The 27,498-nt window shown below is 40.3% G+C and overlaps 1 protein-coding gene across 3 annotated transcripts in view; it reads right to left on the minus strand.

Annotated features, from left to right (window-relative positions):
• Positions 1 to 2,896: 2,896 nt before the first annotated feature.
• Positions 2,897 to 27,498, minus strand: part of fndc3ba (fibronectin type III domain containing 3Ba) — an 89,157-nt gene continuing 64,555 nt past the window's right edge. For all 3 annotated transcript variants that reach the window (XM_041060653.1, XM_041060654.1, XM_041060655.1), the window contains exons 14-27: positions 27,194 to 27,368; positions 26,869 to 26,955; positions 25,426 to 25,561; positions 25,113 to 25,184; positions 23,703 to 23,821; positions 23,332 to 23,437; positions 22,481 to 22,653; positions 21,713 to 21,826; positions 21,265 to 21,414; positions 19,235 to 19,515; positions 16,355 to 16,573; positions 10,357 to 10,523; positions 8,996 to 9,123; positions 2,897 to 7,662 (exon numbers count right to left, since the gene is read on the minus strand). In XM_041060653.1, the coding sequence (XP_040916587.1) occupies positions 7,351 to 7,662; positions 8,996 to 9,123; positions 10,357 to 10,523; positions 16,355 to 16,573; positions 19,235 to 19,515; positions 21,265 to 21,414; positions 21,713 to 21,826; positions 22,481 to 22,653; positions 23,332 to 23,437; positions 23,703 to 23,821; positions 25,113 to 25,184; positions 25,426 to 25,561; positions 26,869 to 26,955; positions 27,194 to 27,368 (2,239 nt within the window). In that variant the 3' untranslated portion in view covers positions 2,897 to 7,350. The remainder of the gene's footprint in view (positions 7,663 to 8,995; positions 9,124 to 10,356; positions 10,524 to 16,354; positions 16,574 to 19,234; positions 19,516 to 21,264; positions 21,415 to 21,712; positions 21,827 to 22,480; positions 22,654 to 23,331; positions 23,438 to 23,702; positions 23,822 to 25,112; positions 25,185 to 25,425; positions 25,562 to 26,868; positions 26,956 to 27,193; positions 27,369 to 27,498) is intronic.

The raw sequence follows: 27,498 nt of genomic DNA on the forward strand, positions 1-27,498 counted from the left end.
ACAAAAATGTTTTTGAAATAGCCATCTGTTAGATGAAACAACGGATGGACAAATAAAAGTGATTTAATTTTGTAATTTGTGTATTATGCACACTTTTGGACAAAAAGGATCAGTGAACTGTTTATAAGTGATGACGCTGTGCTTGCTTTAAGTTGTAAATAGATGCTTTGTAATGTTACACACTCAGTGCTGAACACTCAGATAGTTTCAGCTGTCCAAATCACCGCAGCAGCCTCCACCAATCTGCACTGGATTTCAAAACATGGCCTCCTGGCTCTGAAGAATGTATCTCTGTTAATGAACATTTCTGACTGTACATACTGATGTCATGACATACTATTTATTAATCTACAGGATGTATACTGATCTGAAATTGTCTGTGAATATCTCCAGTTGGGTAATGTATCTGTTAAAGTCCTGTAAAAGTAAAAAGAAAGGAAAAACTCACTTCCTCTTTTTTTTGTGTAAACACTGTTTCTATTCTTTGTGCAAGCCCACACACTCTTGACAGTCAGGTAGTTGTCTCCAACAGGTATGCGACGTAAACTGCAGTCCAAGAGGTTCGTGAAACTAACAAACTACTTAAAACTACCCTCCCACTCACATCAAACATCACTGAAGTAAAGTCTACACCATTCAAAGTGGACTGAGATACACATAGCACACCTTGATGGGGCATACAGTCTTTTCTCCATTATATATACCATGCTATACCCCATTATATAATGTTACTCTCAGCAGGGTATAACACAAGTCAGCAGGCAATAATCTTAGCACAAAGACACAGCAGTGTTTTTTCTGTCAACTCAGCTGCCGTTATATTTCTGTAGTTACAAGGCACAGCACCACTCTGTCACCTCAGACAGCTTCAGAGACAGCAGGCTCTGCCCATACCAAGCATAGCTCAAAGGACACCTGGGGTGACCTTAGACCCCTCAGGTCAGCCCAGGTACCTGATCAAAACACCTCGAGCAGCTGCAAAAAAAAAAAATCCTCTGAGTACAAGATGTTCAGCAGAGTTTTGTGAGTGTCTGTGGGAAAAAGACAGAGAACAGAAAATAATGTGTAAATGTGAGATCACTTGGCTGAGAACACTGAAAGGGTTACAAAATCCAAAAGTAATGAAGAAGAAACAGTACATTAATGAAATAAAAGTTGGGTTGGTTATCACATCTAAGATTCTTAGTGGGTGGATGACAGGTGAGGAAAATAAGAAGAGGTGTGAAAGAACAGGGATGAGAATTAGGGGTCCCTTAAAAAAAAGTTCAGTGAAAATAGACATAACAGAAGGTGAAAGAAAAGAGGTTTAATCAATGAGTCAGACATTAGGAGAGTTTATCTCGACGTGGCTTGTGCAGTAGATGGTGAATAAATTACCTCTAGACAAAAAGGAAGAGGGTGGAATAGGAGAAGATTTCACTTCTATCTCCATCTATATTAGTGTGTGCCTGTATAGCAGCAGCCTTTTTATTTGGTTCACCAGCAGGTACCAGTTATGACTAGCTGTTGCTAACTGGTAAGTTAGCAACAGCTAATAAGAACACCAGGCAAGACAGCTCCATGGACTCTGCTTTTGGAATACAAGAAACAAAGTAGGTTTTCTTCTTTTCAGTCACTGAGGTTTGATTATCAGATTGTTTTTCAGTGTTCTGAAGATTGTAGAGCTATGAATTGCAGACTTACTGCAAAGCCACAAAAGTACATTGTGCTTCATCTCTTTTTGGTTTCACCCTGCAGACAGCAGCTGATTGGATTCTGTTGTCTTTGGTAAACTAAATAATTTAGTTTGTGAAATTCATTGGACGGTTGCTGCTTCAGAGGTGCATCTGACACCAGTGATCATACCACATTTGGTCACTTAAATTGTGCCTCGTGTCCACTGGTTCACACTGTGTAACAAAATCACGCAATGCTGTCCACATGCTTTATCTCACAGCTTTATTCAAACAGCATATCACTGCCTGGAAAAGCGAGTTATCACGTGACTACTGCTTACAGTGCACTTCCCAACAACTGGGGTTGTGTTATATTGTTGCTGTACTAAAGCTTAATTTAAAAAAGATAAAGGTGAGATAGTGGAACTGGTTTGTTTTGCTCTCACCCATTTAAATTCAGGTTCTTCCCCATGTTAAACAAAGCTATGTACATGCACCACAAAACGATAAATGGTAATACAAAAGGTCAAAAGACTAATGTTTCCCTGTGGTCCTTGGGTCGCTGTAGGGTGAGGGGAATTGAACGTGCAGTTCAGCAGTCTCTCTCTGGTTGCCTTCAGGGACAGTAGGGGATAACAGTGTGTGTGATTTACTTTTCTCAGCTATCATGCTAAACAACACTGAGGTCACTGGAGAGTAAACCTGGCGCTGACACATGTTCACACCAGCACACAGTCTGGCTTAAATAGACAAACATGCACTCATTTCACATCCTTGAAACCTTGTGTGGAAAAAAAAGACAAGACTGTCTATAATTACATAAATGAGTCTCTGTGACATTTATACTGCTGTCACCTTGAAGAATTACAACAGTTTTGATACATGATTCAGAATATTAACCATAATTTAAACCCTAACATTATGAATATTGATTATTACTCAACTGTGTTTACAACAGTACATAAAGGTGCCTCTGATGGGGGAAGAATCATCTTTCTCTTATTAAATCTTGAAGAAAAAAATCAATACTGTTGCTACACAACAGTAAATGTCAGGGAAAAAGTTTTTGCAACAACATTCACAGTGGCTACATAACTAGCCCACCAAATATCTGTCCATTTATCTGTCATGTGAAAGAGTACATGTAGAAAAGTGATCCACACAACCATACTAAATGTGAAACCGTGTATATGTTCTGTCTGCAATGGCGCACACAATAAAACAAACAGTTTCAATCAAAGTCAGAAAAAAAAATTAAAACATTTATTGGGCATAAATATATTATATATACGCTACCGATACAGTTACGTCTTACATACATAGGGTAGTATTTGCAAAAATCTATACATTAAAATTGATATGGCAGTTTCTTTTATATAATGCATATGAAATTGTCTAACATTTACAATACAAGAAGAAATGCATGAATTTCTTTTTTTTTTTCAATTCGTAGACCATGACAACATTGGAATGTTTGTTTTTAAATTGTGAGGTAAAAATATGTTTCTTTTTTGTCTTGCTTAAAAAATAGTTAAATACCTGTGAATCTCTATGTTTGTCAAATCGCCAATCTCTCAGTCAAGATCTCTACTTACTGTAAAACATACAAAACATAAAAAAAAAGGAAAAGAAAAAAAACTGATCAGAAGGCACAGACGTGGGGTTGCTGGGCAAAAAAATTGTCTCTCATTCTTGGTATACCCGCCAAATGTGCAGGACCTGCAAGGTGGTTGGGGTGGGTTGATGGGGAGGGTGGGGTGTCTATAAAATCACCAGCATTTGAAAAACAAAATAAAAACAAACCCAAAAAAAAGCACATAAAGGGAGTACCCTGCCCACAAACACACAGCCTGTCAGTTAACACTGTGTTAACCTCAGACTATACAACACTAAAATAACTGGCCTGAGTCTGGCCAAACACAAGACAAACCTCTGCTCTCCACTGGGGCATGAAGGCTTGAAAAAGGGGGGTTAGGGGGCTGCAGGTGGGCAACATAACATCAGGGGTTTAAGGACAGGACACCTCACACAACACCTGTCGACTACAATGCAACAGCCTAGATAGACACACCATGAGCACGTCTGAGAAGAGGCACCGTACTCCCTATGAACTGCCTTTGTTGCCGTAGTTTGCATTCTGCAGGGAGCAGGGTGCCATTTGAGAAGCACAGAACCGTGCTCCAGTAATGCCAATGTCACAGTGGCGCCAACGACAGAATAATGCCAATGTAATGAATGTAACAGACGGCGTTGGCAGTAGTGTTTGGAAAAGAGCTGAGGGATTCATGTCTCCTCTCGCTCGTATTAACCTCATCAAGACTAATGCTCGGCATAAAAAAGTGCTTCAACTCTGTTAGTCATAATGTATTTACCATCTCATTCTATAGCTCTATAGATCTCTGTATATCGTCTCTTAGCAAAATACTGGATACAAAATACTCACTACTGCTATACCAGCACTAGCCTGAACAAGGAATCGTCAATATTATTATTGTTGTCATTTGCCTGAAATCATTGTATGATTGTTTTTGCCTTTTTTTTTTTACCTTTCAGTGTGAAATCAGGTTGTGTTAAAACTTTCCTCCAAAAAGGGGCTACACATTTCAAAATGGCACATTTTGTTTTACAAAAAACAAAAAAAAAACAAAATAATAAAAGATAATATGAAAAGAAGCATAATCACAGATCAAGTTAATGTTTTTTTTCCTTTTGAGAGAATAATAATAACAATAATAATAATCGTAATGCTGTGTCGTTACAGAAGAACATCACAGAAACCCTTTAGACGACTGCAAACGCAACATCTAGTGGACACGAGAAGCCTGCACTTTGGCAATAAAACAGTAAAAAGATATCAGAAGCTTCATTATAACACTAATCAGAAAAAAAGCCAAAGGCAGCGACATTTATCCCAATACCAATGACTTGAACTGACCCTAAGGCCTGGCTTTGCTACATGTCTCTCTAAGCATTACAACTGCTCGGCTGTGCATGGCCAAAACAGGAGATGAAAAAAAAAAAAAAAATACATAGGCATTTGGTTACATGTTTGAAACAGCAATGATAACTGCAAGGCATGGACTGATGAGCTACAGGTTCCCAACAGCTGTAAGAGAAATACTTAAAGGGTTACTGAGATAAGGAATGCTGGCCTTAATCATACAATCTAACATACATCCATTAAAAAAAAAATTAAAAAGAAAAAAAAACATGCTACAAGGAAAAAAATTAGTATATAACTACACTTGTCTCTTAATCTTTAAACAATAAATAAATGAAGATTGCACTGTAATTGGCATGTAAAGTACTGTATGCAAATATATAGTATAAATAAAACCTAGAAAAGAACTCTACCTTAACTTTCCCATCAACTTTGGCAAAGGTATTTTGAGCGAGTAAACCACTTTGCTTACTGACACATACAGGAGCAAGGCACAGCATAGACAGAGGACAAGATACAGCATCAAAAAAAAAGAAAGACAGACTGGTAGGAAGACAGAGAGAAACAGAGGAAGAGAGGCTAATATGATGACGATGATGACAGCGATGGGGATGACAGGATGAGATCTCCCCTCTGTAAGGCCTTTTCCCTGAGGTACGTTACAGGCTGCCAATCAGAGCTAATCGTTACCCCCTTTCCCACCCAATATCCCCCACCCCCGACACCCCAACCGACAAAAGTGGAAAATGTCACACATTAATCATGCAGGTCAGGGTGACTTCTTTGGATTATCTGGGTATTGTATTGGGCTGTACCTTGGCTTTGTTTTTCAGGTTGGGGTAGAGAGGGTTCGGGAGTCATGAGGGGGTAAGGTCAGGGGGTGTTACGTGTGTCAGAATGCCCTGTTCTGTTGAGTTGTGTTCTGTCAAAGGCTTGTTTGGTTAGTGAACATTAGTTCAAGTCCCCAGAGAACATGTCCGTCTGAGGAGAGACCACAGACTTGCTACTGCTCTGATTACATGTCAATAAAGCACCTTTTAATAGAGAGAGAGAGAGAATGAGAGAGAGAAGGAGGGAGAGAGAGAGTAGTGCATGGGCAGAAAGACGGGATGGATCGAAAGCAAGAGAGCAGCAGCCAGAGCAAAAAGGTAATGACAGATAATTATGGCCAGGAGAGGAGAAAAGAGGAGAAGAGTCTTCAAATGAATTGATTCACAGACTAGCTGGAAGGAGAAACTACAGCTTCAGCACTGCTCTGGCTGGCAGCTGGCTAAATTTCAAGGGGGTAAAGCTCAGGCTAACTCCTAATGGCTTTCCTGGTTAACGCGCACACACACATAGCTCTGAGAACGGCAGCTAGCTGGCAGGCTGTTAGCACCTCTGGGTCTGTGATGCTACGGGCATATCGCTGCTAAAGCTACAGATAAATAGGCTGTAGAAAATGGTATTTGAGATGGTAGAATATTGAAGGACTGCCTGAGGGCCATTCACACGTTCAGCCCCAGCCCTTTCCTGGTAAGTTGCAGCCAATCACGATCCGAGCCCGGCTTCCTAAACGCCAGTTTATGCCCAACATTAAAACACCTACAAAGGTTCATATACTGATCCAAGACCAGTGTTTAAGGGCTCCTTCAAACATTCGCACAAGCTACTGAACTGACCTCAGAGCTGCTGTTGTGAGCACCTAGAGTAAACTCCTCCCCTTTTACACTGTACTTCAGACCTTACATTGCCATCACTTATATTACATCACTTCTATAGCATAGATATTTGTTATAATATATATATTGTGTGTATATATATTAGATTACTGGTTTTCCATTCTTTCTTAGATATAATAAAATCACAGGATAGCAGCATCTTATACCACACATGGATTGCATCACTTTGGTAGCTGAATGAATGAGTGATTGAATGTTAAAAGCTGAGCAGATATGCGATTGCCTTCTTAGGAGGAAATGTGTGTTTCTCATTGTCATTGCATGAGTGTAATTGTACATGTGTGCATGTATATGTGCGTAAGTCTGCACATGTGTGCATTGTGTCTCTGTCAGTCTGTATGTGAGAGCAGGTGCAGATTGCATGAATTGACCGACAGCCTGTAGAGTAGTAACAAACTGAATAATAAGGTATGAACGGCTAAAGCTTTGAAGGCCTACATTGGAATATGGCTGAATGAATAAAGACTGCAGCAAAAACAAAAAAAAAAACAAAAAAAAAATGCAAATTAAACATTGGAAAACAACCAAAAAAAAAAAAAAAAAAATCGTAAGGCAATGACCGTCAAGAAATATACGCGTTCTCTAATCGAATATGTTTTAAAAAGATACAAAATAAAAACATGCAAGTCAGTTTGAGGAGCAACTGCTTTGCTCACAGCTATTTTAAGGCTTGATTATCAGTTTTCTTTCCCAACCGAGGTACAGCTAAGACAAGGCTTCCCTCGATAGAAATCCTTAAAAAATGAAACAGACAATGATTCATAGACAACAGAGACATAGAGAGAATTGAGACCAAACCGAGTGAAGGCAGAAGACAACAGGAACAAGGTGAGGAAAGCCTGAATCGATACTTTGACTAAAAAAAAACCAAAACAAAAACAAAACAAAAAAAATAAAACAAAAAAAACATACATAGCCTTAGAAGTACATCTCAAGTGTTTGTTTTGATTTCATTCGGTTCTTTCATAGACATTTTTTTTAAAAGTTTCTCTGTGATTTAGCTTTCTCTTTCTATCCTATAGTTAAAATTCCCTCACTTCATGAAGAAGTACTGTAGCAAGCAGGCGATGAGGATGGAGAAGCCCGCGAACACGCACACGATCAGCGCCGCAAAGCGCTCGTCGCTCGAGATCAGGCCCACCCCTTTGCCGGTTTCCAAGGCGCACATCTCTCCTGATGATGCCGTCTCCTGGCGACGCAGCGTGAACAAGGAGGAGGGGCTCAGTGGTCCGCACAGTTCCTGGCATGTATCCTGGCAACGGCGGCAGGCGCCCACTCGGAAACGATAGTCTGTGTTGCCCTGGAGGCCAGAGATGTTGAACACGCTCTCCTCTCCCTTAAAAACCTGTGAGGGGAGGAATGAAAGAATAAAGTTTCTAAGTATCTTGAGTGAGTCCTGCTCTCATGAAACATGACTGTGTCACTCTGACATAGTCATAATATTTGGTAGTTATTGTGACCTATCATATACCTGAGTGCTGTTAGTCATAGGAAGTAAAAACAAAGGTTTATAAATCACATTATAATGCAATTCTTCATTCATTCTGTAACTGGAACAGGACAAGGGCAGTCAGTGCGGTGGTTCCACTCATATTTAGGAAAAAAGCTGGCTGACAGGCACATGTATTCAATTTATTCTCAAAAGTGATTGGAATTGGCTTGTTGCTTATCAGGAACAGTGAAATGGTTTTTCTGTATGAGAAAGAAGCTAACACATAATTTCTCTTTCTATATTAAACGGAGAATGCAAACTGTAAGTGTGCACGTTTTAAACCAAGGTTCATTCATTTTTAGTTTTAGTATTCCGAATTTCCTGTTTCTCTTTTTCATTAATTAACAATTTGCTGATTAAATTAGTAGACAGTGAAAATAAAAAGATAGTAAGTACTCGCATAAGCATTCGCTGTCCTCCTCATCGTGATATTAAGAGGACACATGAGAAAGAGAGCGAAGTATAAAAATATTTGAAAAGCAGCATTGCAGCAGATTTGTGCTGACAGCCGATATGTGTACACAATGAAATGGGTAAACACACATCCCACTTTCTCACATATACACACAGCTGCGGTTTTGTCCACTAGTGACTGTCAGCAGTTCTTCCTTCTAAACATTCAGTAATTCAATAACAGAAAGTAAAATGGCCCTGAAGACAAATATCTTTTTGTCTAAGGTCCTTGAGCAGAGTCAACTGCCAGCCAACTGCCAGCCACCCAATCCCATACAACCAAGTGCAGCCAAAAACTTTTTTCAGTTATTACTGTGTTGTAATTCTCATTAAAAACCTTCAGTGCCATTCAATAAATACTGATGGCACTCCATATTATTTAGGAAGGCTCTCTTAGCTGCAGGGAAGACATAGTGTGTGTGAAAGTGGGAGTAAGTACGTTTCATTCTCCCTTGAATAAATTTCTGTCCAGGTGTGTGTGTGTGTGTGTTTTATTCTTCCATGTGCAAATTTGTGTCTCGGTGTGTGGGTAGTGGAGTGTTCTGTAGTCCCCTCCCACTCAATGCAAAATTGAATTTTTCTGGTCCTTGGGGAGATGAGAAAATATCCTCTGCACTGGTTGTACAGAATTCCACAGAAATAAGAATGAACCAAATAACTGAAAGTTGGGCTCTGGACCAGAGAGACACTGAAGCTCTCAACGCTATCCTCATACAACCTTTGTGAGACAAACCTGTTTGTATTCGGACTCGCGTCCCACCAGCACCTGGAGCACATAGCTCACAGGATCCCCTCTCATTGGTGGGATGGTCTCCCATGTGATCTCACACATGTTGCCCTCCAGCTGGTGCACCCTGGGAGCTGGTGGAAAAAATGGCATCAATACATGAGGACAGAATGTCATGAAGAAGCACAGATGCATGATGTGTATTTCCTCGTCTGAAATAAATACACCCTGTACTAATGCAAAAATAAATCCATAAGTCCAAATAACAGTTATTTTGTTGCCACCTATTCATTAGTGAATGCTAACATCCATCTCCCTGATGGGGAGAATCTAATGCTTCATATCAGCACTAATGGTTACAGTCATGTTAATGGCTGTTAGTGTCAGGCTATTTAGACTGTGTAGGTACTGCACATCATCCTGGATATAAGCCACAACAAAGAGAATACATTATTCATGTGCAATCATTTTGTTTTTCCGTGTTGATAATTGTTTTGCAAAGCAATAATATCCTTCGGGGATAATGTCGGAAATAACAACATAATAACAGTGATCCAATTCTGACTGCATTAATTGCTGTGCTAAATACAGTTTACATTTGACTAAACCTTTATGATAACCAGGGGCCCATTCATTTATTTGTCCCAGCTCCTTCCACTCTTTATTATTCTGAATGGATGCTGATTTGCAGAGAACCTTTAAGACAGCGCATGTGCACTTCTGACAGTTTTACAGAGGCTGTTGGACCCTTGGTGGTTATTTACCTGTTTAAGGAAACGTCAATGCTGTGCTGCACATTCACAATCGTGAACAACAGTAATACCCATGACACTCTCTGTTTATATCACCTGAGAGGAAACTCTTTACTGTGATTATTATAGCCATTACAAGCAACAGCAAAGACCTAGGATCCAGTAAACATGCCATCCCTAACAGCCAAACAGAAACAAATGTTTAGTCAGTTTTTCTTGGCCTGAAACTCCTCTCCAACTCCACCTCATTTTTGGTCATTGCGCTGGAGCTGGCTGAACCACCTCTTCAAAAGTTCAACTTAGCCTATTTATGACATAACTGGAGATTTATGCATCTCTCTATTTAAATGCACAACATATACTAGTTTGCTACTATTATATACTAAGCTATGCAGAGCTTAGTTTTGACACCTCAAAATTGTTTAAATGAAAACACACAACATGCTTCTACCAAACATTATGCTCATAAATTCACAATAAATGACTAGATAACATAAGCTGGTATTTCCCTCTCATTCAAAACCATATGAATACCAACTCTTAAAAACTCCACGTATGCACACATGGCTACAGCCTTAACTAGCTAAGACATGTTTCCAGTTTAGGTCAGTTTACCTTTAAGGGCAGGGGGTACAGATTTGGTGGTACAGAAAGTGTGTGTGTCTGAGAATGGGCCCTCCCCAGCATCACTGATGGCCTGTATTCTGAAACTGTAGCTGCTTGACTCAGTCAATCGCTGGACCTTGTAGGTGTGGCTGGGACCCCGGTAGATCGTCACAAACCTGGACAAAGAATATAATGAAGAAAGGAAAGAGAGACAATGAGTCACAAACCTGGCCAAAAAAATCTGAAAACAAGACTGAAGGTCGGATGGCATGGAGGGAGGGACTGATGAAGCCAGACAGGAAGAAGGAGAGACTCAGAGGTAAAGGAGAAGGTGAAGGATGAGGTGGAGGCGAGAGACAAGAGTGATAGTGCTATGATTAGATGAGAGGAAGAGGGAGATGTGGCGTTGGAGAAGCTTGAAGTTAAAAACCTGGATAACAAGAGCAGTGTAAAATGAGGCGCCGATACTTGGATTGCACTAAACTAGTTTTGGGAACTGATTCAGACCACGCTCAATACTGAACTGATGTGTTTTGCCTCAGGTTTCAGTGACTCATCAGAGAAGGCATTACCAGTAATAGCTTCTTAATAGCTCACAGGGGTGCATGACATTTCTGGCCTGAGCCTGTATAAATAAATATCCACAGTTTTTATCCATAAAAAACTTGTTACTTCATATATTAGTATCTGTTTCTTCACTGGGGATGTCTTACCCACCAGTAAAACTTCAAAAAAGGCCTTTGCTGTATCAAAGTAGGTTTAGCATATGCTACCTTGAAGTAGGACTGACTCTTAAAAAAAATAAGCAGAAACCTTGAAAAGCAACAGAGATGCTGGTGGGAAGAGAGAAGACAGCATCTTAAATAAGATAGCGATGATTTATGAACACACAGGATGAATACTGACAGGCCACAGTCACAAATCTGATGAAAACGAGCACAAATAAAGTTTCTGGCTAGCTAGATGGATAGATTGATGGACTGAAGGAGAGATGATAAGTGGGTGAATGAATGAGTCAGGAAGAAATGGGGTTTGAGCTGAAAAGGGATTATTTATCTCCACTATCAGCTTTTCAGCACAATAAGGTATAAGTCTGAGAAAGGAAGAAAGTTATGGAAGAGGGGGAGAAGAGAGAGAGAAAGACGAAGGTTAGGGGACAAGTGAGAGAGAAAGGGAACAAAGTCAGAGGAGGATATGAAGGAGAGGAGAAAGAGAGGAAAAGAGAGGAGACTGGTTATTACACGAGTGGAGACGATGATGGAGGGCCTGCTGTAAGAGGAAAGAAAAAACAGACAGTGAAAGGAAGAAGAGATGAGAGAGGTCATGATTTGGTATAAGGCAATAACTCCAGATGAGCTCTTTATGTAGCTGCACTACAGAGAAGTGATGTGTTTCTCTAAATGATATATGGTGTTGTTAATCCTAAGCCTCACTGCCAGGACTTACAGTTAACCCAAAGACAGAATTAGTTTTTTGGTTGGAATGTAAATGGAACGTGCAGCCGAGTCTCCCCTTGTTTACTCTCTGCTGACTCTCAGCTCACAACGGCACGGCCAAAAAATTAGCAGCTTTTATATTTATACAGCAAATGCATCAGCTTTTCCATCATTATGAGTTATGACCTCTTCTCATTTGGACAGAGCTGAGTGGCAGAATATCAAAACAATTAACAGCCAGCACGGCACAGACAATAAACACACACATAAAATCACTAGGCCACCGTTAATGAGATGAACTGCATCCTTGGTCTAGAGCCAAACAGCCAACCAATTAACCACAACAAGGAGCACAGAAGGACAGAGAGAGGTCAGTAGCAGAGAAAGTCATGTTATTTGTTCTTATTATTAAAATCCATGTTTTCTGTGCTTACTCATATTTTTTCTAAACTATATAATGAAATAGTTTTATTTATTTTGTTTCCTTGTCAAGTTTGCTATTTGCATTACTGCAGCTATTTTGCTGCATGATACAGATACGGACATCTTTAACAATACTTCCACTGTACCATTCTCTCATTCTTAAACAGAGCAAGAGTTAAGCAATCATTAAACTCACACAGTGAGAAAAGTCAGAAAGGTAAAGATTTATATTGGCATGACACTATCTAACATCTTTGTTCTTGCATTTTGTTTGTCACTGACAGCTTTCCTGTAAGATTGTGTCAGATTGTTGTCTCAAAATAACATTTTTAGCAAAAATCTAAAGGAGTGTTGTTGTTGTTGTGTATGTTTTTTAAACCATCACAAGCTTTTAGCACATCACAGTAAGTTAAACTAAACTATATCTCTTCAGCTTTATTTGTTATACACAGAAATAGTATATTATGACAAAAGTAAATGTGTGTGTCATGAATAACAAAACTAGGTAGAAGTTTGTTACCAGAAATGAAGAACATGGATGGAGGGATAAACAAATTGGTAGATATGTATGGATGGAGAAATAAATAAGCAATATTGGGTGAATGTAAAGATGGACGAATCTAACATAGGAAGGGATGAAGGACAGAGAACTGGAAAGATGATGGATGCAAGGGTGGACAGATGTAGGGATGGAGGTATGGGTGGATAATTCTTATGAATTACAGAAAATACATTAAACCTTTCCCCCTAGTGCATACTCTTTCACCTGCATTTATCGATTCTGTCAGAAGGCTGAGGCCTTCTTTGCACTGCACGGCCCATGTTGCCATGGCGCCCTTACACTCCAAATACCCCTGCCAGAAGGCATTTTGGGTAATACGAATGGGGACAGTGAAATGAGAAAAATCAAACAAACTCAGCTAGTATTAAAAGGGCAACAACAGAGTCAGGAAAACAAGTGAAAATGAAAAAGCCATGAGCGAGGGAGGACAGAACAGCAGCAACAAGTCTGCATACAGAGAGATAAGAATGAAAAAATAAGCTGTGGGAGAAAGAGGAACAGACAAGGACAAGGGAGGGAAGTAAAAAAAAAACAAAAAAAAAACAGGTATTCAATATAGTGAACCTGAGAAAACAGCTTTCTTTATCATCAAATACACCCACAAACGGAGACACAGCTGGGTGGATGGGAGAAAAACAAAGGGTAAAGGATGAGGTGAGAGGGAGGAAATTTATGAGAGGGTGTGCACATTTCTCAGGAGGTCCTCGAGAGGTGAACTCACCGCCTTAACAAAATAATGAGATGAATAAATATGAATTAGATCGACGAGAGACAAAAACAGAGATACATAGACAGGGACAGCCAAAGTCAAATGCATAAATAGACACTATTGCTATTTGGTTGAAAATGACGATGGAAATTATTGGCTAAATCTAAAATCAGATTTGCAGAAATTGCATCTGGCTAGATTGTTTACAAAGCAAAATATTTTCAAGATTCAATGCTGTCTGTTTTTTTTAAAATGCTCTTCCAGTTTTCCTCAATACACTATGATTAGCTGGATGCCATTTTGTTATTTTCACCAATAACAAAAATTCCTGCTAATTCATTTTAAGAGATTGTGATGAGAAAGAGGAGGACCATAGCAGGAGTAGTCCTGTAAACCAGCTCAGTACATTCATCGGTTGATAACCCTCGGCAAACACACACACACACACACGCACAGTTCAACAAACAGTGAAGTGCTGCTAATGCAGCTGCAAATACATCTGCAAATACACCTAAACGTCCTGTCAGAAATAACAGTAGCTGCAAGTAATGACTCCTAAGCAAAGGCAATGAGGCTGAATCAGCCAGGAATCACACATTGTCATTATGGAGAGATTTAGCAAATTATAGAGCTTATGGACAGTTTCCTAATGGAGGAAATGACAGAGATGAAGAGGAGAGAGTGAAATAATGTTAGCATATTGGGGCTGTGTGGAGATGTTGCATTTGTAGCTGAATACAGCTGGAAATAAGCATGTCTTGTCTTGCCAAAATGTTAAAAATCAACCAAAATGAAGGAATGAGTAAAAATTATGTTGTTTTTTTTTTCAAACACCTCGCGAACAGAAAAAGGTACAGTGCTATGTGAGGAGTGTATAATAATGTGGAAAAACATCATCCCTACAGCTGAATAGATAACAGCAAGCCTTAATTCACTCCCACTTGATTCAACCACTTCAACAGTCTGCTATCAAGGTGCAGGAAGGGACATGTACTGACGACAAAAGAAATAAAGAAAATTGGCCAGACTGATGATAAATCTGTGACCAATTTAAGGCTATTCTAAGACCGAACAAAAAGCCACCCTGGCCCCTTCCCCTCAGCAAAACGTAGAACTTGCTAATGTGCAGAATGAAACAAATGCCAGGATGACTCCTAAAATGCCAACATATACATGTATACACAAATGTGCCCAAGCATATTCACACAAACAGACATAAACTAGCATACTGTCATAGTAATGACTGTGCCAATTAAAAAAAAAGGGTGAATAAAACTCTTTTAACCATGAAAGCTGTTTTCATTTGACTGGTAGGGAGTGTGTTTGTGCTTGCATGCACGCCTGTGTGTTTGTGTGTGTGCTGCAGAGGTTAACAGATCACAGCCTGCCAGATAGAGCCCCATCTGTTGCCTGCTGCACTCTGGCCCATTCCAGGGGTGCCAAGGTACCTGGCTGCCAACTTGATGCCAGCCAAACCTTAATTCAAACACCGGCCAACCATAATGGTAGAGGGCTGGACGGCATGAGGGAGTTAGACAGTCTAACAGGTGGGCAGACAGGCGAGCAGATAAAAGTGGCTCTACACGGCAATTTGGTTTAGTCTGGGGGAACCTCTTTGTTCACCCCATTTTTCATTCCAACTCTTTGCTGTCTCCGCTTCGATGTATTAAAGATCCTCTTAGCACTAACATTACTAAAAAATGCTCTCTTCTCGTGCTCTTTTTTTTTCCAACTGTGTGTTAAACTCCCTGTCAGTGGTCATGTTCTGCCCCTTCCCCTCCTCCTCAGTCTGCTAATTCCCTCTCTCCCTGTTTCTTTCTTTGTCACTCCAGCCTGACCAGTCGGTTAAATGGAGGGTTGATTGTTGTAGGCTGCATCCCGGCTGGCTCTAGATGCCCTCGACGTGACTACTCCCTGGTACATCTGGTTACTGCACACACGCACACACACACACGCACAAAACCCCCCCACAAGCACAACGATCTACACACGTACCTCTCACTAAGCATTCATGCAAACACGCTCCCTCACCTTATCTCAAGCAGCTCATGTTCTATCCCCCTTGGATTTGTGTAAATGTGACTGTGGAGTGTGTATGTAGTATTGACCTTCTGAGTCCTGATTTTACTTGTACCCAATGCTGATTTAAATACGTCAGGGTTGGCTGTTGCTACTTCTGTTGATAATAATTAACTTGTAAGTGAGTTGGGGCTCGGCTTTAATTCAATAAGCACTAGAATTTCTTGAATTGAGTCTCATGAGAATATGAATGAATTGAGCTGGCATTTTTTCAAATCCTGCTGTCCAAATTAATTATTCTAAGAAATCTGTAAAAATTAAGTGAGTGAGCACAGTTTGCTGAATTAAATTAGATTTGCTGCATTAGTTTGATTATTTTAACATGACTTTTGATTATTTTCACTGCATGCATTTACTTTATTCTGCTATATTTTCTGTACATCAGGGCCACTGTACAGTATAGCTTGTTCTCATGGAGCTTACTCCTTGTGAACCGTATCACAGAGTGAGCAGCATGGAGAAGGTACTTTATTATCCACTATGCAGCACCACCATCCATTCCCACTGTTAGTATAAGATTGGTGTATATGATGTAATATAGAGAGTAGGGTATATAGGAACGGCTGTGAATGACTTCAAAATCAAACAACAAAGCCTATGAGGTGCAGAGTGTGAATGAAACTTTACTTGTGAGCTTTTCTTATAATGTGTACCTGTAAATAAGTATGTTTTGGGTGTTTGACATTTTATCTTAAACATGTACATGTGGTCTGGACCATAGTGCGCCAGATCCCCTCTCAGTCTATACCATGAGGTAAACGATGATGTATGAAGGGTATTGAGTTGTGGTTACTCCACCTGTGGTTCTTGTCCTCCATCTGTAGTGTGTAGACCATGTCATCGGCGAGCAGGGTGCGTGTGTGGCTGGCGTTTTCGCCCCATTTCAGCTTCAGGCTCTGAGGCCCAGCTGCTGAGCATTCAAGAGGGGGAGGGGCTGGGGGGAGGGGGCGTGTCCTCGCCAACAGAGGTGGACTCGTGGGACTGGAGCCGATAGCATTCACCGCCTGGATCTGTACACTGCAGGATACGAAGAGAAGGAGAAGGAGATAATGATTTGTCTGTTAAAAAAATGTTACACTGTGTACGTTTTATCATTTCTGTATCGGACAACAATTTCATTTTGGAGACATTTCTTATGTCTGCAAGTATTTGAATCTTAGTAATAATGTGTGCAGGGATTAAGCTCATGACCTGAAGTAACATGTATATAAAACTGCTGCAATATGTATGTACCATGTTGTGTGTTTGCAGACCTATTTCCTCTAATGGGGGAGTAATTTTCAGTGAAGAGGTTGATCTGGTGTATTAACTTTGACCATTCTCCCATTACAATTCAATGTACTCAATTCAATGTACTCTCCAAAATCAGACTTCAGTGTGCCAGACTAGTTGGCCAAGCTTTTTCCCCAATGTACAGTAATGTACAGCAAGGAAACACCTACCACTGCTGCACAGTGTTTTCTAAGATTCACTCTTTGGAAAGAACTTTTTATTTTCCAAGCAACAGAAAACTATTTCTTTCTGTTCTGCTTTCTTTTACATGATTAACTTTTGTGCCTCACAAAGCCAATCTTGGCGCAATAAACAGCAGGAGACAGGGTACAATAGGTTCTGAAGAACGTGATTTCAAAGGAAGAAAATTCTGAATGTGTATCTATTTTGTACTGTTGATCCATACTATAAAAATATACTAACATACTCGTACACACATACACACAAACACACAAACACACACACACACGCACATACAAAGACACTAATTAAAAAGCTGCTAATTAGAAAGCACAGGCAGGAATTTATTTTTGTTTTTCAAGCTATCCTGCTGCCTTTCTTCTAGGAATTCCCCTCCCCTCCCATCCCCTCCCCTATTCTGTCAATGTCTGATCAGCTGATTAGCATCCATATCAGAGGCCCTCGGCCTACCGTCTGACATTTAATTGCTGGTTCTCTGTAACTGTAACCTTTTATTATAATTCACTCGGCTGAGTGAAGACAGAGGAGAAAGGGCAACGTTCATCCACCCACTGGGTAATTAAGCATATAGATAAAAGAAGATGAGAGATTGAGAAGAAGAAAGGGAATGAAAGATAAAGAAGCTTAGCTTTTGATGATGAGGGATTCCATTTGGTCATGAAGGGATTTAAGTTCGGAATAGATGCAGTTTTTGTTTCATAGCATTTTGTTTCACCATGTGATGAATAAAAAAAGCTAAAGGTTGTAAGTCAGTGGTTGCTGCACAAACACAAGGCTTTAGGTAACCTCGTGCTGAGCAAAACACTGAATCCCCTACCTGGTCACTTACCATATACGCAGCTTAATGTTTTCAAGCCAAATTAGTAAAATGTAAATACATTGGCTGTTTATCAAGTGAGAAACGGGGTGGGTAACTGCACCTTCCTGCAAATACATCTATTTCTATGACTATTTTTTCTCAAGAGCCACTGTTAAGTAGCTCATGCTATTAATGTAAACATGCAATGCACTGTCTTCTTTAATTATGTGAACAGACATTTGGTGATTTTCTTGTCAGTATAAGAGTGCAGTCTCTTAGCACTGCAGGTTTAGGGGATCTGTGTTCCATGATGTGTGACAGTGTGGCAATTATCCTCTTAAGGTGTTTCTACAGACTTAAATACTAAGCTAAGATTCTTAATGGACAGTGACAGCATTAAACAAAGGGCGGCTGTGAAAACTTCTGAAAAAAAAAAGCCAACAGAAATCTCTGCTGGCAAGTTTTTTTTTTTTTTTTTAACTGAACACATTCTGCACAATATCTAGAGAACTAAAGGTTATGAAGCTTTCAGTGAAAATAATGAAATTGAAAAACATAAAAATATCAAAATAATTTTTTATGTGTTATTATTCAGACTTTTTCAAAAAGATTTCTAAAAATGTAAACATCTAAATTACTATTTTTCTATTGGACATAAAACTATTCTGAACCCGCACAGAGCAAACAACATTTACCGTTGTCCTTCACAAAGCCATTCACGTAAATAAAATATGAATAATATTATTTGAAGTACCCCACCGCTGTAAATAACAACCAGAATTACTGTTACTGGTGCACACAAAAGTCCCACAGACAGGCACTCATGTACAAACACACATACCCACATGCATATACACACACACATGCACAGCGTTCTGCCTCAGTGGCAGCCATTATGCAAGAGAGCAAAGTGACATTGGGACAAAAACAACCTCAGAATGAAAACAATGGTGTGTGAACACTCTGCCTCGTCACACGTCCCTCTGCCTTGGACACACTCTTTTTTTTACCCAGTTCAAAGAACTCACTGCACAATCGCATGCATGCTCGCAAACACACACACAAACACATGTAATCACTGAATTGCTTATAGAGCGATAACAACAGTAGCTGGTGATTCAGATTACTAAGTGGTTGTTTACTGCTGCTTGAGTATGACATCACTGGTCATGCAAACATCATAGAGGCTATCCCTAGCTGCTACTGCCTTAAAAAATATATATCATATGGCATGTGTGTTCATAGCACAATTTTCAGCTGTTTTAAACAAACAAAAAAAAACCACAATACACTACCCTCCAAGCATTAAACCTTAAACTGGATTTTACATCAACCCCGTGAACATAAATCACACTTTGTGTCCAAGACAGCATCAGTTTATATGTTCTAATGATTTAGGTCAGTACCTGTATTCAGTATCTGGCTGTAGGCCCGTGACAAGGTGACTTGTCCCTGATTCCACGGTGATGGTTTGGTCGTCCAGGGTGATGACGTAGGAGGTGATCTCTGCCCCGTTGTTGTTTGGCTCGTCCCACTTTAGGGAGAGGCAGGTAGACGGGGAATGACCTGACTCCGAGGAAGTCGGGAGGTCCAGGAGAATGAGGGATGAGACCTGATCGGGATTTGTTGCCGGAGTCCTGAAACTCACCTGTTCACTGTAAGGACCAGCGCCCGCCTGATTCACCGCCTGAATGGGAGTCACAAAAATACGGAGAGGGTGAGAGAGAGGAAGAAAATGAGGGAAGGGCTAATTGACAGTGGTGGGATTGAGGAATATTAGGGCAGAAAAGAGGTGAAAAGAAGAGGATGGGAAGAGGATGAAAGACCAAACCAGATAGATGAAAATTAACAGTGGAAAGGAAAAGGCACAACAGTGAAATTAATCGGCAGAAGCAAGAATAACACAGACAAAGAGCAAGAAAGAAAAAGAGAGGGAGAATAGAAAAAGACAAGAAAACCAGCAAAGGGAGATGAATTCACACTAGTTGTGAAAGAACATTAGTCTATTTTATTGTGCTGTGTAACACACATTTATATTCACCTCAAGTATCCTCTATTGAAAACCCTTCAATAGCTTTTGTCTACTTTATTGTCTCCAAAACTCGGTGAGAAGAAAAACCAGGACAAAAAAATACCATTTTTTTGTTTTGAAAGGTAAAAAAACAAAAAACAACAACAAATGCTTAAATTGTTTCCCTGAATTTCTTTTAATTTGCAAACAAAATGTGCACTTGGTTGTTAAATGCATGAAGCAAGTCAAGTCGAAGTGTGAGAACACGAGGAGAACTTCTCAAGGAGTGTAAAGTAAGCTGCATTCCAAAGTGTGCACTTACAGAAAAGTCTTGACTTACTATTTTGTCTTGGCAGTAAACTATCAACATACTTTGAGGGTCTGAGAGAAGAAAAATTATTTTTCAGTAGTATATCTGATTTATCTTCAGCTGTCAAATATATTTTGGCGAGGCTTAAAAAGCAAAGATATGTGAGGAACTCTTGATTTACCCCATCACTGCGATAGTGTCTGGCTACCTAAAGTGTTTTCATAAAACACGTGTGTGTCAAGCTATGACATTTCAAACACTAAAGCGTCATATACAGGCAGACAACATAAGGAGTCACGCTGAGTTCAACCATACCAGAGTGTCTTGCGTGATCCATTCATGCAGTCCTCTTAGGAGGGACATTTGTCATATTGTTACACATGTAAGCACACACGTGCACACTGTTGTATGTAATGCACATAAACACACACGCACACACACACACACACAAAATCATTGATTAAGACATTAGGATGACCTTGTCCTGTCCTGTAAACTTTATAAAAGAACCCATAAAGGAGAGAGCCATAAAACATACTGATACTGGATTCAGCACATCAGGAAAGAAAGCAGGAGAGGAAGAGAGAGAAAGACAGTGAGTGTGTGTGTGTGCGTGTGTTAGACAAATACACAGAGAAAGAGAGAGAGAGACAGAGAGAGAGAGAGAGAGAGAGAGAGAGAGAGAGAGAGAGAGAGAGAGAGAGAGAGAGAGAGAGAGAGAGAGGAAAGAGCAGTTATTTATGCAACAGATTAAGAGTCAGGGCACAAATAGAATCAATTGGTCTCTGTCTATATGTATGTGTGTGTGTGTGTGTGTGTGTGTGTGTGTGTGTGTGTGTGTGCGTCTTGCTTTTGGTACTTCCCTTGACTGAAATTTGTATGCACATTTTTTTCATTTGTTAGTGTTTGCGTCCTGACTGAGTCTGTGTATGTCTGCAATTCTGTTGTTTTTGCAGTTGTCTGTGTGTTTGCATATCTGTGTTCATGTATCACTTATGCTCCCTCATCCCTGTGTGTCTGTGCATGAATCTAGTTTGAGTGCATGGGTGTGAATAAGTGTGCATGCATTCTATGCCCATAAGTTGGTTTGAGTGTAGGTGTTCAGTTTGTGTTACCTGTAGCCTGCAGCAGTAGTCTGTGGCAGGTGTCAGGTCTGACAGTTCACACTGTGTGGCAGACCCACAGTAGATGAGCTCCATGGGTTCATCTTCCCTCGCCCACTCCAAACGATATTCAGAGATGTCTGTACCCGAACCCTCAGGACTCTGCAACACACAGAAACACACATTCAGCTCACAGAAATCAATGGAAACCATAAATTAATTCAGTATAAAACAAAACCTACAAAGCTGCGACTTGTCAACAAGAAGTTGGGAAGACAAATTCAAAGGAGCAGGTTTTTAGGTCAGTAGAAACAGAAAAGGGGAGCTTGGGCCTCCTCAGACAGATTTTAAAAAATGTGGGCTCTCTGTCTCTTTCTGTCTTGTCTTTGCTTTATTTTCCCATGGAAAGTGTTGCTTTCCTTCGATAAATACAGGTTTGTTTTCTGTGTGTTTGTCTTACCTCCCAATTAAGCGTTACACAAATGTTGCTGGTGAGAGTGATGAGTGGCGCCCCGCACTGACCAGGAGGACCCGCTGCAGTCGTCACCTCTGTTGGGTCAGAGTATTCTCCCATCTACAAGAAAGAAACACCCCACACACACACACACACACACACACACACACATATACACACTATTAGAGGTATATTTAACCTAACACAAGTGGAAGAGAAAGCACACATCACACTGGGTTGCCTGTGCCTATGTGTGTGTGTGTGTGAGCTCTGTGTTTTTGTTCAGGGTTGAGTGCTGTTTTTTTGGTTTCCCCTGCATGCTTCCTATTTTTAAGTGTGTGTGTGTGCTGTGTTTGTGCCCGCATTTGATCAGCCAGTCTGAGTGCTAGTTGTCTCTTGTCTGTGAGGATAATCAAACCAATCACATGTAAGACCGAGGAACACTCCTGTATCCAAACGTGACCGATGTTAAGACCGTCTGGGACACACTGACCTAAAGGCTACTGCCCCTGTTTATCTGAGAATCTTTTGCCTTTTTTATACTTATATTTACATATATTTATATTTAGATTTGGAACATTTTAAGAGGTTCCACAGTTCAAGTACTCAGTGTTCTCAGTAGACCTCATGGCCATAATGACCATTAAGCATAGAAATTCATGCTTTCCAAGCCAAAAATAAAAATTAGTTTTAAATATTCTGAAAGGCTTTCTTTTTTTTTTTTGTAATCATAGATGATCATAATCCTGCTGCATGAGCGTGTGAATTTCTCACCCCAGCCTCGTTGGCAGCCCGCAGTCGGAAGCTGTACGTGGCACCAGGTAGCAGACTGCCAACAGTGCATTGCAACTCCGACCCATGGTACACCTCTGCTGGCTGGGTGTCCCCCTCGCTCATCTCCAGACTGAACACACACTCCTCACACACTCCCTCAGAGACAGGGGAGTCTAATTTCAAAGAAGTAGAGAAAAAAGCATTTACAACCAAACCGTGATCAGATGACATGGATTCAAAATCACACACGTGTGTGATGGAAAGACAGAGCTTAATGTCTTTCGTACATAAATGCTAAAGATTTTGTTCAGTTTTATATGACACGTGTTTACAGATCAGGTACATTTCTCAACAATTTCTGAGGGATTCTTTCTTCCACCAGATGCTTCATTCTGGTTGCAGTATGGTGAAGGTAATAAATGATGGAGACAGTGGGGAAAGCCCTCCAATACTTTATGTCTGACCTTCAGCTCGAGCCAGTAATTGCAGCGGCGCTGCCTGAATGTGAGCTGATTAGGGATGTGGCCAGCTGCATTAAACTGGGTAAAACAAGAACTTCCTCAGTGTTTCAGGCTGGGAGATTTTGCCTGCCAACAGATAACAGTAGTAATCTGCAATAATGGGCTGACATTAGGAGAGTTAAGTCAGATATGAGGCTGCACAAGACATTTGATAGGCTAAATTAGGGCTCAATTAGGCTGAAACATGGTTGACTAAGGCTACATTAGAGCTGGCCAGGAAACATATTAAACTGCCAGAGGGTGATTTAGCTGCCTTACATTTAAAAGAAAAAATCAAATACATTCTAGAAAATAAAGTTAAAAACAGTGTACGTGTATGTCTGCACTTACCCCATTCTAACTGCACTTCCTTGTGTTTGGCTTTACCCACAATCCTTGGCGGCTGGCAGGGCCCTGGCGGGACACTTAATGTACGAACTGGAACACTAACAGTGCACTTCAGAATAAATGCAGGAAATCAAAACAGAAGGGAAGGAACAATAATTATAGATCATTTGATTAATCACTGGCGGAATTGTCAATTATGGAACTTGAGTAATTTGTTGATTGTGTGTGTGTGTGCACTGTCGATTTTCCCACATTTTTCTGCCTAAGCAACGCTTACGCATCACTGTTACCCCATTCCTAACTCGATAACTGTTTGTGAAAATTCAGAGTTCACAGGTTACCATTTTAATGTTGTGTATTTGTGTGTGTCTTACCGGGCTGTGTCCACCGGTGGTGATGCTACACACACGTAGGCGGTAGAAGGTCCCAGGTGTCAGGCGCTCACATATGCACTCTGTTGCTGGACCACTGTACGCTACCTCCCACTGGCTCGCTGCATGAACAAGCACATATACACAGATTAAAAAAAAAAAAAAAACACAGTTACACAACCGATCGCATACGCAGGCATAAGTGCATATACATAATCTCCTGGTGTTACATATTTATTTCTGCAGCAGACCTAATTATTTTCCCAGAAACAGAATCCCATTGACCTAATTAATACCTGCACACTACTTCGTGTTGCTTTTTCTCTCCCGTTGACAAATTGTGAAATTTATTATTCCACCTGTGACACAGCTCTCATGTTATGCAAATATAGGAAGAAGAAGGAGCATGTATTGTGATTATGTAATGCACAGGCTTGGGTTGTTTTAAATACTCTGAAAAAGCAGTAATGCTACACACACACACACACACACACACACACACACACACACACACACACACACACACACACACACACACACACACACAATAATATGATGAATCACAGAAAAGACAATGAGATGAGTCAGAATCATCCTGAGAGTTCAACACTGCACCCACTGGTACAACTTAGAGTGGTGAGAAGGTGAACACGGCACAGAAAAAAATTACAAACAAACAAAAAAAGGTGAGGACAGTGGGTCCGGATGCGCTGTGCTGGGGGCATGGCTGAAGGCTGTGACTGTTATAGTTGTGGCGTCGCAAAATTATGAAAGGCTTGTTTAAAGGCAAAGTTTCTGAATGTTTCTATGTAGCCTAAGTATGTAAGTAGTAAGTAGTTTACATCAATCATATCCTGTCACTGATGGAACAGCACAGAGTAAATGCGAGTTTCAGAAAATCAAACCAGAAACTGAATTAACCAACTACATTTTAGACGATTAGCCTAATTGACCAATTTAGCCCAATCCACTGGAGTAAAAGATGCACCACTGTTGATCAGAATGACTCTTATATTTTACATTCAACACTAGTCTCCAATAAACAACTTATTCCTCTTTCTTTGATGTGATTGAGTGGTTACAGATTCAATGAAATTATGCCTCCCTTCTCTTCCTGTTATATGGACTCAAAGAAACAAGAGAACATTTAGTTTCCTGGGTTGCAGATCTGAGGAAATCCAAATGACGCTGTGTGTTAAATTGATGCTAACAAAGAGTGAATTATGGATGCTACTCTTCTTAAGGGGGTAAGTGAGAGAGATGGATAGATTGAGAAAACAAGCACAGGGGACAGAGGACAGATGGTACATTTTGAACTTCGTTTTATAGGAAGATGGACTTAGAACAAGCACTCAAATTAGCTAAATATCAGATGAACAGACAAACAGACAGACAGATAGATGTAAATCGTACCTTCGGAGCACCCCTCTGAGATCTCTAGCAGGTACGTAAGAGCCTCTGAGCCCCCGTTGTCCTGTGGAGGATCTGTTGGAGCAATTGAGGGGTTGATTTTAGTTTGGTGTAACATCACTTATAAACAGAATGAGCAATAGAACAACCCAGGCACGTACAAGTAAAAGAAAAAAAAAATCCACTTCCTACATGATCTTCTTGGCTTTATACAGTATATCACAGGGTGGAAATGCTGGATTTTATGTAAAGTGCATGTGTAATCTAAATATTCTCTGTCTGTGTGGCAGCGTATAGAACATGTGAGTCTGTTCACCCCATGTGACGGTGAATCCGTAGGGCGTCACCGCGGTGACACAGGGTGCAGATGGAGGGCCTGGTTTGTCTGGATTGGTGGTGCACACCAACACTTCACTGGGACTGCTCTTTCCCTCCACGTTTGACGCTATGAGCTGCAGGGAGGACAATGGACAGTATGGAGGGACGAGGGTGTGAGGTGCACCAAGAAGAAGAGGAAAGAGAAATGAAGAGAGTACGAGAGAAGATACAAAATGAGTAACGATGCGGTGTAAGACAAAACAGATTCACAGTGCGCGTGGTAAGATGAGAGAAGAGAACCTACAGAGAAATCTATCAAGAAGTAAAGTAACTGTCCTGATTAATAGGAGCCATTACTCTCCGCTCTTTCACCTGTGGTTCTCTTGGCTCCTCTGGCTCCATTTCTCTTCAGTTCATTCCCTCCATTACCTCGCCCAATGGACAATCAATTTGCCTTGTTTCCAAATGTTCACAGAGGAGGAACATTACAAAAAACACATAGCTGTCTCTTTGCTCGTGAGCATGTGTGTTTGCCTCTTGAAACATCTGCCGTGTCAGCTGATGTGTGAGCGAGGACATGTTGTTTGACATGATTGCACCATAATAGTAGGAGTATCTGATACACAAGAGTATCTGCAGGAACACACACGAAAACACACTTACAGAGATCTTATGTTGGAACATTTTGTTTCTCCATGTCCTCGCATTATGAACAACTGTCACAGAGTTCAGAAGAGACGGACAGTGTCCTCTGCTTGCTAAATGGCTTGTGAATTGCCTTTTTTTCACTGCTCTTTAAATTGTAGCCAATTCTCTGGTGGTAAATTACTGTACTCCCTTCTAGACTGATGGAGATTATGTTGCTACTGAAAGCCACCTGGATAGGTTGGTATCCTTGGAAACACTTTTGTTAATTTAACAGAAAGAGAACATCACTGATTGGAAATTGATCAAGCAATAAAACAAAAGAAGCAGCTGAGATGATTCTAATCAAGAATACACCTCAAGTCAAACAAAACCAAACAAAGCCAGTCTTTTGAAGGTTTGCTTTAATCTACTTTAAATACCATCAAAATAATATTTTCTTTTTATTGTGCCATATTGTATGTGACACACATGTACACACCAAAGAAAAAAACATATGCTTTCTTGAGAGTTAGATGAGACAATTGATTCCACTCTCATGTCTATAAAGCAGGAGAGATATCAATCTTCTCTTCTGACTCTTGATAAGAAAGAAAGCAAATAAGCCTATTTCCCAAAATGTAAAAAAAATAAAAAAGAAATAGAAGGAAAAATAAATACATAGCAATATATAGTTCCATTATAATCATTTTCTACTCCAAGATCCCTCTGATAGTCCACGGAAATACACACAGGGGAAACTGTTACGTGCAGAAACAAACACACACACGCACATCCCCATCGTGTCGTCACTTACCCTGAATTTATACTGTGTACTCCTCTTCAGGCCTTGTACAGTACAGGTCAAGTTTTCTCCAGTGTACTTTGGATGAAAGTCTGTTCCCTGTGGGAGATACACACTGTCAGTGGTCTGTGTGTATGAGTGCTTCTTTCAATATGTATTTGGATCATTTTTGAGTGTATGGATGAACTAAATGCTGACTTTTGCATTACAGATATAATATAATATAATATAATATAATATAATATAATATAATATAATATAATATAATATAATATAATACATATATATCTGTATGTGTGAGGGAATGAAGGAGTTGTTTTGTGTGTGCGGCACTCACGCTGTTGTCCTCCTGAATCTCGAGAGTGTATTTGAGCTGCTCCTCGCTGGGACTGCCCTCAGGACGCCCCCACTCCAGAGTCACCCAGGACACCCCTGCCCTGACCAGTCGCGGTGCCAGAGGGAGAGCAGGCAGGGTGCCCATGGTGTAAAACACCACCTCTGTGCTGAAGCCACTGCACAAAACACATTTCCATTTCATTCACATTTTGTTTTTATTTAAAATGATGAAGCAAATCATTGACTTGTTGGATCATTGCTTTTGAGGGAACGGAGGTAGCGCATCATGAATTACAAGAAGAAAAC

The sequence above is a fragment of the Toxotes jaculatrix genome, chromosome 17, assembly GCF_017976425.1.
Source record: "Toxotes jaculatrix isolate fToxJac2 chromosome 17, fToxJac2.pri, whole genome shotgun sequence".
Taxonomy (NCBI): domain Eukaryota; kingdom Metazoa; phylum Chordata; class Actinopteri; family Toxotidae; genus Toxotes; species Toxotes jaculatrix.